Here is a 15,069-nt window from a genome sequence, read left to right as displayed (position 1 = left end):
ACTGTTTTGAGATGTCCATCTATTGTACCTACTACCTAGTCATCTCTTGAGTCGGCTAATATAAAGATATTTGCTAGCAGAAAAGATCGCGTTTCAGCTGTCGCTCCCATATTCCCTCTCCCACTTCATTCGGCTTTAAACACATTCATATTTCCTTCTTCTAGGAGAAAACCCTAGACCTAGAACATGTCTGGTATGTACGGTTACGAAGACGACAGATCTGCTCCTCCGCCATCCGGCGGCGGTAGAGGATATGGCGATAACGGTGGCGGTGGTTATGGAGGTAGCGGTGGCGGTGGTTATGGAGGTAGCGGTGGCGGTGCTGGAGGATACAGAGGCAGTGGCGATGCAGGATACGGTGGCGGCCGAGGTGGAGGCTTTGGCGGTCGAGGTGGAGGTGGTGGAAGAGGAGGGGGAGGAAGTGGAGGATATGCTGGTAATTCGCAGAATCCATCTGCTTATTTTTCTTATACTCTTTTCTGTATCGTTGATCTGAGTTTCTTTAGACTTATATATACATACATGTATAATATATTTGTATTCCTGTACATATGTGTGCGGGTATATGTATTTTCTTCTTTTTATTTTACTTGGGATTCGCAGGTGGCGGATATCAGGGAGGAGATCGGGGCGGTCGAGGTGGAGGTGGCCGCGGTGGTGGAAGCGGCAAGGAAGGTGATTGGCGTTGCCCTGAACCCAGGTATTTGTTTTTCTTTTGCAGATCTGCTATTCCATGGCGTTTCTGTTTATTAGTTCTGTTAGCCACTAAAAATTTCCCAACGATCTGTTTGTTTAGAGGGAAATAATTATTGTAAAATATTCTAGAAGATCATTTTTCCCTTCCATATCCATATCCAAAATGGGTATTTTATTATCAAATTTGTGACAATTTTTTTTGTCTTTCACTTTATTTTAATCACTTTCTGGAAAGTGAGTTCCTCCATGCTGAAGATTTTTGCTTCTGACCCTTTTCAATTTGAGCTCTAAAAGAGGAAAAAAAAGAGAGGAGGTTACAGAATTTACTGCTTCCCTCTAGCTGTTACTCGTATAGATATATAATATGGGAACTGGTATATGTGGATGTAGCTGCGGGAATCTGAACTTTGCAAAAAGAGTTGAGTGTAACAAATGCGGTGCACCCTGTCCTGCTGGTGATCGTGGTGGTGGCGGCAGTTATAACAGAGGAGGAAGTGGCGGAGGATATGGTGGCAATCGAGGGGGCAGAGGTGGTAATTATGATGGTGGAAGTGGCGGAGGTAGCAGAGGTGGTTCTTATGGTGGGAATCAAGGAAGAGATACTGCTGGTTATGGTCAGGTTCCTCCATCGGGGCCTCCATCTTATGATGGGTCCAGTGGCAATTATATATCACCTCCAAACACTTACGGCGGAAATCCTAATTATGGGACAGATGCTGTTCCTCCACCTGCAAGCTATACTGGTGGACCCAATTCATTACCCCCATCATATGGTGCCCCTGTTGGATATGTTGGTGATGCCCGCGGTGGTGGCCGGGGTGGCCCACCTGGTGGATATGGTGCTGGTCCACGAAATCCTGGTGGTGGTTTTGGTGTTGCTCCTGCTGAGGTTCCAGAAAACGTGAAGCAATGTGATGAGAACTGTGGGGATTTATGTGATAACTCAAGAATTTATATTTCAAATTTACCTCCAGATGTGACTACCGATGAACTGAGAGAACTTTTTGGTGGCATTGGACAAGTAATATGCAATTCTTTCTGTTGTCTTCTTACTATTGTTTACGCTTAAGATTTATTTTGTAATATATCAGTTGGATATTGTAATTGGGCATCTTTTATCTAGAGTTATTGCCTGAACCCTCTTTCACATTTCAAGGCATTATTTGATGACAGGATAAATAAACCAATCCTGGTAGAATTGTTTATAAATTATGTTCTTATTATCTAGATTGGAAGAATCAAGCAAAAGAGGGGCTATAAGGACCAATGGCCCTGGAGTATAAAAATATACACAGACGAGCAGGGGAAAAACAAAGGAGATGCAGTTTTATCTTATGAGGATCCATCTGCAGCACACTCTGCTGGCGGCTTTTATAATAGTATATTCTCCGTGAAACTTTTCTCTATTTAGTTGAAACTATTCTGTTCTTTTCCCCTTAAATACTTATAATGTATTTTGTCCAACAGATCACGATATGAGGGGTTTTAAAATCAACGTTGCAATGGCCGAGAAGTCCGCTCCAAGGGCTCCTCCTGCATTTAGGTAAGGCCTCCTATATTTCCTCCATATGGTATTTATTTATTTTCTGTTTCTTGTGGTAAGATATGTGCTGGATGGTTTTCTGCATTCTGTTTTCGGAATTTAGTGACTCCTGGAGGGTATGGATGTGTGCAACTGTATGCTTCTTTAGTTACGCAATACCAAAATTCAGGATGTTATTTGATGAATACTAGTGTACTTACTTTACCTCTTGTTTGAGTATATTTATTGTTCATCCCCAAGTTTTGTACCTTATTTTTAATATCTGATTTCCCGTTTATTTTTTCCTATAGTTTCTTTCCTAATAACATTTGTAGGAGAAATGATGAATTTAAAATTATTTTAGGCTTAATTGAATTACCTTTGAACCTTTATATCTGTGTGCTACAAAACACATAGGATGAGGGTCCATGATGAAGGCCATTTGTTGATGATATTGGGTTAATTGATGAAAGTGAATAGGTGTTAAATTAAAGGTTTAGAGGAGTTCTAGATTCAACTGGGTTTAAGATAAGTAGGATTAAAACTGAACAAATAGAATGCAACTTCAATAAAATTAAAGATATAAGTTGGAATTTAGTTTCATTGTGTAAAAACACCGTGGTTCTACTTATAAAAAAATTAAAAAAAGAAAGAAGGAAAAAAAAAACTGTGGTTCTAGAGATACTAAAAAGTAAACTGATCCATTACGTATGTTCAACTGTCCATAGAGAGAGAAAGAGATTAGAGATGATCTTATTTATGAAAGAAAAACAGGATGGGTTAATGGAGGTGTACTTCTAGCATATTCGTGATCGATGTATATTTATATAATTTAGAAGGTAAACTACATTAGGCAATGTTATTTATTGTGGTGATCGTGATTCCAAGTCTTGGTAGGGAAAAGGTTGTTGACAAAGTTGATGCGATATTTACATGCTGTTGGTAATGAACTGATAATAGATGATATGGTACTTGCGATGCTGATTGTTAGTAGTAGTCATAGCAGTGGAGGAGCGCAGCCAGGAATTTAGTTGGGGGGGGGGGGGGGGGGGAGAGATGGCATATTAAGCATAACAGAAAAAAAATCCAACTAATAGTGTAGCAAACAACAAGAACAGAATAATAGTGAAGTCAGTGCATTAATGTGTTTTTGTGACTTGTTTATCTTTTTCTCTAATTTGTTAACAAAAACACAAAACAGAAAATAAATGCCAAACATGCCCCAAGTGTATAAAATTTTAGTAATAAATTTATGCTTCGTTTGGTTGGAGGGATGAAAAATGGACGGAAGGGAGTGGATGGATAAGGCATCCCAAGAGAAGGGAACGTGTCTCCCTCATTTTTTGTTTGATTGGATGGAATGAATAGTAGAAAGGATGGATGTGGTGACACATTTTTTTTGTTCGGTTGTGAGGAAGGGAAAGAGAGTTTTATATTGTTTTTACAAATTTTTTATTGTATTGATATGAGTAAATTTTCAAATTTATCCTTATTGCAAATTTTTTATTGTAAAGACAAAGTAATACTCTGTAATTAGTATATTTGTTTAATTAAGTCAATCGCTAAAGGGTAGTTTGGGAATGTTATAAAATGTAGTATATCTAATTTTAGAACGAGAAATGTATTTTTGGACGTCTCAAAATAGAAAGATGGACAAGAATTTTGGGACGGGGAGGGAGTATGAGAGAACTTTGAAGGGGAAAAATTAGGTATTGATTGGAAAAAGGAAATGCAAATTTTTATTTTTTATTTATTTTCCTAGTTGGTACTCACACACACCTATCTCTTCTGAGACATGAACTCCTGACTTCCCTTTGGGAAGTAAGAGGCTGATACCGCTAGGCCACTGGTTCATTGGTAATGCAAATTTTTTTGAAATGAATAAAAAGAAATTTAAAGAAGGATAAAATTGAGAAAGAAAAGAAAGAATCAATAACATTCGTAGAAAAAAAACAAATGATGTTAGGGGGTCATTTTATGTACTTTTACTACTTACAGGCTTAAAATTGAATAAAAACTAATGGGCTAAGCATGGTGCCCCCTCTGGGCCCATGCTGGCTCTGCCCCTGGCTCTTTTTGAGTTCCTAGTAAATACATCAAAAATGCATTTTACAACTTAAATTGATTTTTGCAAAGAAAAGAGGCAAGTTTTGCCATAGTGTAATAATCCCCACACACTTGGACTAGTTACACTCTCACCTTCATAGATGTTTGTGTATCAGTAAGCATATTGTAACTGGTACACATCCACGCACCTGTGTACCACGCACGAGGGTTGTGTTAGTTATAATCTCACATTTATTTATGTATGTATGTGTGCATATTCTGGGTTGTGCGCATCCACACATGAGGATTGTTTCAGGTTGCCTGAGGTCTCTGTGCAAGCCCAACCCCACCTTAAGGAAGGCTGACCAAGGCACATGGTTTGGGTGGGCTAGGGTTGACCCTTATCGAGTTACCGCCCTATGTTATGTTTTAACAAGATATTGCCATCTAAGAAATTTATTTTCAAGTATTATTGGAGATTTTTTATGTTGTCTGATTTTGGCCAGTGTTTCTACTCGTTAGTGCAGTATTGAAATTTTATTGCTAAACTTGAATGATGATTAGTTCATATATGCAAGTACATTGTTAACTTTTATCAGGTTAAGATCGCATGGTAATTTGTTATGCATATTGTTTTCAAATGCGACCCTTATCAACTTACTGTGTGCATTTTGTGGTTGACGAGGACAATGTGTATATGATATTTTGTTATAGTTATCGATTTGGGGGGTTGAGTGTTCTCTTGATCCAAGCATACATCTAGAGGTTGGGTACTACTGTAACTAATACAACACATTTGCATTATGTCGTCGGTCTAGTGCAAGATTAGAAGATAATTATTGTGCTATGTAAATATTAAATACTTTTTTAGCTGTTGTATCATTGATTACTTCTTGCAGCAAGGGTGGGGGTGGCGGTGGTAAGGGAGGCCATGGGGGTGGCGGAGACAGACGCAGAGACAATTTCAGAGATGGTGGAGGTTCTGGTCCAGATAGGCAGTATCGTGGCGGTAACCGCTCACGCCCATACTGAACTTCAGCTGAGCAATTTATGTACTAAAAACTGTGGTAGGAGAGATTTAATTATTTTGCAATTGCGAGGTTGTTCTCGAACTGGAGACTAAAAGGTAGGTTCACTCACTTTGAGCAATACCCCTTTTCTCCTCTTTTGTCTTCTTCTACTTGGAGGGGGTTTTATCTTAAAGATTGGGATTGATTTGAATTGTGTGAATGTTCATATAGAGGCAAGTGGATATTCTCCAAATTGGTGCTAAGGTAGGTTGAAATTTTCAGGTGAGTGTTGCTTTTTGATATTGCACATTTATGGTAGTAAGCCAAATGCTCTTCATGTGGTACTATATACACGAGTGGTTGCATGAATGTGCTTTTTATGCATCCTTTTTTCTGACTACCGAGTCAGAGAAAGTTTGTATGATGTAGCTTCCTTCCCCACCCCGCACCCCATAGTTGTCAAAAGGCGCGCTTAGGCTTCAAAAAATCCCCAGGCTCCTCAAGGCTAAGTTAGAGTGCCTGAACCTAGTACCGGCCAAGCCCCTTCAATCAGGCTCTCACTTTTTAGTATGCTTCAGGCTCAAAGAAGGCGTGCCCTGTATTTGTTAATCATTTATTCATATCAATTTTTATTTATTTATTTATTTTTTTTAGTGACTACTAAGTTATAATGTTCTATGTCATATATTGTAATGTTTAACCTTAATGAAATATTTGACAAAATTCATAAATTTATAGTTCGCTACGTTCATTAACTGTAGTTATTGCTTGATTCTGAATATATACAATAATATATGTTCAAATATGCAGTATTATTGCACATGCGCCTTAATTCGATCAGGCTTGTGCCTTATATTGCACTTAGGCTTCAAAAGGCCTCTGGCGCCTTAGTGCTCCTTGAGGCTTTAACAACTCATTCTTCTTCTATTACCAATCATTTTTAAAGCCTCAAGGAGCACTAATACTGCATGTTCCCCTTCTCTTCTTTTCCACCCCTATTGCTCCTTGGGTGATTCGATCTTATTTCATTTTATCGTCTTTCCTTTTAACATTTCATATTTTTCCAATCATTCTATTTTGTGGTATTATACTTTTTACCCCATTGCCTGGGTGGCTGAAGTGGCAAGGTATCCTAATTAGGTTTTTACAAAAAGAAAAGATGAAACATTAACGCCAGTATTCATATATATTATATAAAATGGTCAGTTTTATCTGTTGATTGTAATATAAGTTTTTGATGTTGTCCGTGAATGTCAAAGTCCTTTTTCTTTCTTCATTTCTCCTTACAGCAAATGCGTGTAAGATGCCTTTGACGGGGAGTGCCACGTTGTTCCTTGTGCTTTTTGCTTCAACCCAATCAATGAATAGGAGCTACAGATCATGTTCGATAGCGATCTGCATAATGGATAACCAAATATCCTCTTTGGTGAAGAATGCAGCATTTTGAACTCTCAATGTGCATGTCTTATAATTCCTATTTGTGAATTTGGAGTTCCCAATTTAATGGTTGGTGGTGGTTACCATCTGTTTTATCCCCTACATTTCTAACTTTTAAGAGGAAAAATATCATAAAATAGTTTATTCGGATGTGAGGTGCATTTTATTGGCCTTTGTTACTGTGAAATTTTGGCTGATTTTTTTTTTTTTTTTGGATTGGGTATACACTAGTGCTAGAATTTTCGGTTCTTAGTACAAGGGATGCACTTTGGGTGAAATGACGGGTTACCGTTGACCAAGTCCCAATCTCTATCTTTTGGTAGGATTTTTTTTTTTTTTTTTTTTTTGTTACCAATCCTTTAATTTCAGGTATAGGCCGTGGCAATCTTGGACCTTGGATTGTTGTAGAGTCATGCAAATGACAAAACTCGTCTATCGTGAATGCAAGAAAATTTAAATCTAATGAATATTTTTAGTGTTGTGATAGTTTTAATTGTTATGGCCTTCACTTTGTTTTATGATATTATTTTTTCACTAGTTTAGATTTCCATTGGGGAAGTTATAAGGAAAAAAAGTATAAAAAGATTCATTATTGCAATTCTAATTTGCTATCATCTTCTCCATTTATGGCATTATAGTTCTTCACATCCTCTCGACGAACTTTAGATAATGATTGGTAATAGAAAAATAATGAGTTGATCTTTTATATCCTAACAAAGCATAAAAAGTATATTATTGCAATTCTAATTTGTCCTCTCAGCGAACTTTAGATATGAAAATTTTAGCCATATTTCTCTATTGATTGGTAATGAAAGAATAATGAGTCAACATTCAAGTTAAACGCTTAATTATGTAAAATATTTTTTTTGAAAAATATATATATATTTTGGGGTAAAATATTTTCTTGTATTTTTATTTTCGGTGTTTGATAAAGGTTAAGGTCGGGGTGTGTAAAATAGTTTGTTAAAAATTAATGAATAAATTATTTTTGTTAGATTTTAATTTTTTTTTTCTTCGTAAAGCCAAATATAGAAAGCACAGAAATATTTTTCAAAAAATATTTGAAGCTCAAACAAAGGAACATCTTAAGAAAGTTGAGTAGAAAAAAGTTGGCCCCGAATTAATGGTTCATTTTGTTGAATGAAATAAGGGATATGATGGAAAGTTGAAAGTATTTGATAATAAATTCAAAGGGAAACTAAGTTTTAGCATATTCTCATTTACGACAATTTTTTTGTAAGGAAGTTATAAAATAATTTCATTTAATGGTTTGAATGGGCCAAGTTATTTTCTACGAAATTTATGTTTGGTTTGAAGAAGAGATGAATAAAACTTTCATTGGGAAAAGTTTGTTTTATTTCCTTTTTTTATTTAGTTGGATGAAAGAAAATAGAATAAAATGATAACTTATTTTGTTTTTTAGGATATAAGAAAAGAGAAAATGCTAATTATTATGAAAGTTTTATAATTTAAAAATATTTATAATAGTCTTGTCTTCCTTCCTTCCTTCCTTTGTGTGACCGTGTCTTCTATACATTTTTTGAATGATGAAAATTTGTAAAGAAAAAAAGATGATTCATCCATTCTCTATTCTCTTCTTTTCTTGTCATTTTTTTCTACCAAAAGAATAAAGTTTGTTTCTTCCTTTCTACTTTTCTTCTGCCCCTCTCTTTTCATTTCCTATCAAATGGACATTAGAGAGAGAGAGAGAGAGAGAGAGAGAGAGATACATATCATTATACTATTCTTACAAAAAGTTAGGCTTACATATATTTTGTTTTTAAGGAAAAAAAAGTACATGTTGTCCTGTAGAGATAAAAAGAAAGGGCGTAATTGTAAGTTCACATTACTTTTTAAATTTTTTTTATTTGTATGAAAAATCCATATAAAATTAGATGTTTATGAAAAAAAAAAAAAAAAAAAAATTCCAACATTTTTCTTTATAATATTGAAATCAATATTATGATATATTAAATTTAAAGGTACAAGTAACATGTTCTAATAAGACTTTCTGTCAACATTTTGTTGGCAGTGGTGTTTCTGAGGTGTTCGTCCGAGTGCCCTCTTTGCAATTGCTGGGCAGAATCGGTGAATCATCTTGTGATACCTTCGGATTTTCGAATGCGGGTTGGCCAGGCCCACGCCTGAATACCCGATAATATCAAAACAAATTGATAATAAACGAACACAGAATACAAAAGAATAAAGAAGAATAAATAAAATGCTGACAAGAAACTAAAATGGTAATCTAATAATAAATCTCATAATATATTTCTATTAATTAATAAACTCTTTTGATACAACTGATGATTTTTATTTTTATTTAAATAATTTATTTGATTTATTTGGGATTACTTGTTTTTATTTTTATTTTTAAATGATTTGTTTTAGTTAATCGAGTGTTATGATTTAATTGTCTTATTTTTATTAATTTTATATTTCGTGATTATATATAATGATTATTTGTTTGTGTGCTTAATTATTGATTGAATTATTGGCGTGTTGATTTTATTGGTATAGTGTGACTTGGTTGTCATTTCTTATTTGTTTATATGCGTTATGTAATTAGTTATTTAATTTAAGTGTTTAATAATTATTTAATTTATTTAAATTAATTGGATTTGGACTTAAGGGAAGTTGGACCAAAGGATGTGGTCTTGGGCTTGAAGAAAACCTTGTTGGGTTAATTAATAAAGGCCCATGGACATGAAGATAATTATTATCTTTGTATATATATATATATATATATATATAATTATATGTATATAAAAATAATTAATTAATAATTATTATGGAGGGGTATATACGTCAATATGTATATATATTGATATATATAGGTATATATAATTTATTTAACTAATGGTTATATATGTAAGGTAATATACATATATATCTTAGAATATATGTGTGTATATATATTATTTAAAAGATAAATATTATTTCTTTTATATGGTAATCATAATTGGAAAAGGATTATGTTATTAACGTGGTTATATATACACATATGATTAATTTATTAAAAAGGTTTTTCACTTTAGAAAAAAAATAAGAGAGGCAGAGAGAAAAGAAGAAAAGGAGGCTGGATCGGAGAAAGAGGACGCCGGAATTGGAAAAGACGATCAAAGCTTGAAGCATCGGTTTCGTTTCGAAACCTTCAAGCAAGTTCTTGGCTAATTCTCCTCTTAGAACCCATAAGTTTATCACCTTGAGTATCAGAATTTTAGACTAAATTTATTTGTTTAAAATCATGGTTAGATCGGAATAATTAAAAGGATAAATTATTATATTTTTATTTTTAGATTGTTAGATTTTAAATTGTATATATAAGTGTTGTATATATTTTTAAAATCAATTTATAGGTTGATCTTTGACCTAATAGGGTTAATTATGGTTTCTAGAGTTTATGGTATTTTCTGGAAATTTTCTAGGATTTTTCGGGACTTGTTTTATATTTTTCTGATATTATTATAATATTTGTAAAATTATTCTGGACAATTATTGTATATAATATTTATATTTTATACATTGGAGGATTTTGTAGCATTCGGCCATCATCACAGGAGTTTAATCCTGTGCGGCGCGGTGTAGGATAGATGGGTGTACGCGCCAATCAGGGCCATTAGATTAGTTATGCTAAAGAAGATTGATCAGGTGTGATTCAGTACATGGAGCTTCAGTGCACCACTAATCTGGGCGCTTGATGTAGTCAAGTCAACGGAGAGTTGATACGGTGCATTTCAGTACATGGAGTCATGGTACATGTGGGTTTTTAAACCCTTGATGAGGTCTAGTCAATAGGATTAGGATCCTATGCGGCGCGGTTCACCAGAGCTTGGAGAAGCAGCCAACCAAAGCAAGCCAGCAAGTCGAGAGTACATCAGGCGCGTGAGGGAGCGTGCAGGCGCTTGGACGCGCTTGCCAGTGAATGATGGCGCGTGAAAGCGCGTGAAGAGAGTGTGGGAGCTTGTGGTGGCGCGTGGGGGAGCGTGAGAATGCGTGTGAGGTCCTGGAAAGCTCCTGTGGGGTTCGGTGAATTCCCAGAGTTGATATTTTAGCCGTTAGGGTTAAAAGCAACCATTAGAAGAGGTATTCTTGGTGTTCTGAGAGTCATAGAGTACTATTATGGTATTAGTAGCATTTAATTGGCGTATACATAATTAATTAATATTTTTGTGATGGAAAGAGAGGTGGATATATATATATATATATATATATATATATATATATATTATATGGAAGGTATTATACATATATATATTGTATAATATAGTGGTATATGTATATATCACTTAAGATGATAAAATTATTAGTCTTATTTGGTATATATGGATAGGCTGTTATTAAATTAATTATATGCATGTGATATGCATGGAATGCCTAGGTATGTGTTGTTTTATTGATAAGTTAATTTGCCTATGTATGAATTGTTTGGTTGGTAATCTAAAGTTTGGTACATGGTTGAATTGTAGGCATGGATAAGTTATCAAAGGCGTAAATATATTGCCTAAGTAGATGGATGAATAGAAATAAATAGGAAGCATGGATGAGTTGCTAAGTTAAAAGTATAAATATATATACCTGAGGAGGCATGGTTGAATTGCCAATATATAAATAAATATACTTTCAGGAGGCATGGTTGAATTGTCAATATATAAATAAATATATTATGGCATGGTTGACTTGCCAAAGTGTAATTATATTACTATGTGTTTAATGATTAAAATATATCATATATGGTATGTATAAGTTGGATTAGGATTAGATATTCGTAAATTAAAATAGTTTATACTTATATGTTAGTGTATTATTTTATACATATTAATAAAATAATACTGGCGGTGACATGGATGATTTGTCAAAGCCTAGATATTGGCTGTGTGATTTAAATATTTAAAATCATTATTTGTTTTGGAATTAAATATAATGTTCTTTTAATTATATTTTATTGTTTAAATTATTAAATTGCTTCTAGGATAGAATTAAGGTTGGAGGAGTTTCTTTATATGGAAATTGTGGATTGGACTAGGTACGATTATAATTTAATCATTGATAATGGTTTTGAAATTAATGCACCTAGTTATAGATGTTATTGTTATACTGTATATAATTATTTATATATATGTATATCATGGTATATTAAAGATAAAAAAAACTTTATTAGATTTAGTTTTGATCAGAGATGATCTACTTATCGGTTTTCAGAGGTCTGGTAGAGAGAACTTGCTCGTAGGGTTTAACCCACAATTTGTTTTTCAGATTATTAGAAGTTCCAATCTCGAGGTTGAGGATTTGCAGCTGGGAGACTGTCATTCATCTATTCAGTTTGTATATTTTTAAGTAGTGTTGGATTATTGGATAATGTTTTAAGGGATCATTGAGTTACGGGATTTCCGAGTTGTAATTGTTGGAGAATTATTAATTAATAGTTATTAATGAAAATTGTTACTCATTAGTTTTCCTTCAGCGAGCTATTTATTCTTTTTATTTTTTTTTTTGTACTCTGTACTTGTTTGAAATACTTTAATTGTTTTGATATCCCTTAATTTTGTGCACGGACTTGATCATCCCGGCGTTTCGAAATCAAGGGGTATCACAGATCCTCAAAAATACAACTCGGGAATCCATACTGTGTGGACCCCTAGAAAATCCAAACTAAACAAATGACAGTAATAACTGTCTAAATCAGAAAACTGAATCATAAAGGAACTCCTATGTAGCATCGGAAGAATGAAGTAGACTGATCCCCGCTCATCACGAACAAACTCTACTCTTGACAAACACCTGAAAAATAATAGTGGGTCAGGTCCACAAACAAATTCTACTCTACTACAGTCCAAGCAGAGATCCAATACACGTATACATCCTAGTCAATCCAACAGTAACTAGTAGTCCGTATATATAGGAACCTCACTAGACTATAGGGTTGTCTCAACTTGAATAGTAGGCAATATGCAAAACACACATATAGTGGCATGAGTACCTAAACCTACCAGGGTACACAACTACACTATATCTAACTACACATCCTTGGCGATATATGCGCCCTAATCACTGATCCTGAGACTCAAGCTCATATCATGGCACCATACTTATATATATATAATCTAGTAACCATCCTATCCAATATAAATTAATCCTCCATAAGTCATTCAACTTGTTCAGCTGACTTGACTTGAATATAAGTAGGACTTAACATTTTAGTTAATCCATTCCCTTATATAATAAATTAATCCTCCATAAGTCATTCAACTTGTTTAGCTGACCTGACTTGGATATAAGTAGGACTTAACATTTTAGTTAATCCATTTCCTTATATAAAATAGGTAGGACTTAACTGATAAGTTAATCCGTCCCTAGAATGCCACCGTCCCATACCGGTGCTTTAAACCACACAATCCAATAATTGATGTAACGATTAAGGAAATACATCAAACAATCCAAAAATAGCTATGATAATATGATATCAAGTTATTACAAAATAGGAATGACTTATTATTTATTTAAGCTTCCTATATCATATGTCCTATACAAATTGAATCTTATACATGATGATATTTTATTATACTGTCAAATAAATATTGTCCATATCTAATTCATCCTACACATTTAATCTTAATTACAAAAATATTTTAAAAGATCAAATCTATTCGTTTGTTTAAAACATTCAAATATCAAGTATCATTATGATTGAGTCTATTTAAATTTATTTAAACCAAAACCTAGTTCCTATTTAATGTTAAGGAATCCTAAACATGTTTTTACGTTCTATCATTCCATAGATATGAAAAATACATAATGTAAACATATAAAAATTCACACCGGAAATCAAATCAAAATCATGCATTTATCAATTCATAACACAAGAACAGATATGAACCAATTTAATAAAATCTATATTCTAATCCAATTAAATATGCATAATTATTTAATTTTATGTGTTTAATAAATCCTGAAATTTCCTAGGCATGCATAGAAACACGAATCAAAGGGAAAGAGATAGAAAAAAAACTTACCTTAAACTTTCGTATTGAAAGTTAAACTTCTTTTTCCTTAATCTTCTCTCTATAGGGTTTTTTTCCTCATTCCCTCTCTAACTCTCTCCCTCTAGAATATATTACGTGAATATTTCTAACTCCCTTTACAACCTATAACTATATATTTATAGGTTAAATAAAATAACTCTAACCCTTTTCTCAATACAAGTCAACTTAAAAAAAAAAATATTAAAATATTAAAAAGGTAAGTAAAATATGTTAAGTAGATAATTTATGTATATCTTTATTAAATAAATAAATTATACACATCTCATTATTTATTAATAAATTATCCAATAATACGTAAGTTACCATAATATTATAAAGTAACTGAAAACATAACACGTATCAAATCTATGTATATTTTTATTATTTAAATATAAAATATATACTTCAGATTAAATATTACTACCCAAGTTACCATAAAAGTAATTAATAAATTACTTTTCCTTTCATATATATTAAAAAGGTAAGTAAAATATGTTACGTATATAATTTATGTATATGTTTATTAAATAAATAAATTATAAACATTCCATTATTTATTAATGGATTATCCCATAATACTTAAGTTATCATAATATTATAAAGTAACTTAAAACATAACACGTATCAAATCTATGTATATTTTTATTATTTAAATATAAAACATATACATCAGATTAAATATTACTACCAAATTTACCATAAAAGTAATTAATAAATTACTTTCCTTTTTATATATGTATATAATATACATACACAACTATCTATGGGTAATAATCGATACACATCCAACCTCCTATCCAATTAGTTCATGGGACCCAATTGGTTGATCCATTACTACTAACCATAACCATTAAAAAAAAAATAAAATAAAATAATAAAAGAAAAGAAAACATTTAATCTATAATTAATCAAAATACCATTTAAGTACATAATCTAATTAAACAATTAACACATAGACAAATACAAATATTATATAGACACATAATCAAATAATCAAGTAATACTTAATTCAATTAAACACATAAGTAATTAGTCAAATAATCAATTAAATAATTAAAAATACAATTAAAACAAATAAATAAATACCGAGACTATCTTTTAAAATTAGGAATATTACACATCTCCTCTGTTCTTATCCCTCGCTCGTGAGGTGTGGATTCACAGTCCATTGAGAGAATGGATTTTCGAGGGACTGATTTTTCATTTTGGCCTAAGAGGTGGGTCGACATGACTGAGATATGGTCTCATTCCGATTACTCGGCCGAGTTCTTAAGCCTCGTTGCTTTCACTTGTTGGGCCATCTGGAAGTACCTTAATGATCTCATTTTTAAGCAGA

The 15,069-nt window shown here is 32.9% G+C and overlaps 1 protein-coding gene across 2 annotated transcripts; it reads left to right on the top strand.

Annotated features, from left to right (window-relative positions):
* The first annotated feature begins 69 nt into the window (after positions 1-69).
* On the top strand, positions 70-7,174 carry LOC132269299 (transcription initiation factor TFIID subunit 15b). 2 transcript variants are annotated; one of them, XM_059770450.1, is made up of 6 exons: positions 70-436; positions 604-700; positions 1,087-1,717; positions 1,925-2,075; positions 2,164-2,239; positions 6,564-7,174. In XM_059770450.1, exons 1-6 carry the CDS (start codon positions 187-189, stop codon positions 6,574-6,576), a joined length of 1,218 nt encoding a protein of 405 aa, XP_059626433.1. In that variant the 5' UTR covers positions 70-186; the 3' UTR covers positions 6,577-7,174. The 2 variants fall into 2 exon arrangements, with proteins under 2 accessions (XP_059626433.1, XP_059626432.1); XM_059770449.1 differs by lacking the exon at positions 6,564-7,174 and adding an exon at positions 5,164-5,621 and having other exon boundaries at positions 71-436.
* Positions 7,175-15,069: the final 7,895 nt, after the last annotated feature.

The sequence above is a fragment of the Cornus florida genome, unplaced genomic scaffold (genome assembly GCF_030987335.1).
Source record: "Cornus florida cultivar Cherokee Brave unplaced genomic scaffold, ASM3098733v1 CherokeeBrave_3.0.0_Hap2_Chr08, whole genome shotgun sequence".
Taxonomy (NCBI): Eukaryota; Viridiplantae; Streptophyta; class Magnoliopsida; order Cornales; family Cornaceae; genus Cornus; species Cornus florida.
This window is presented reverse-complemented; position numbering and strand designations above follow the sequence as displayed.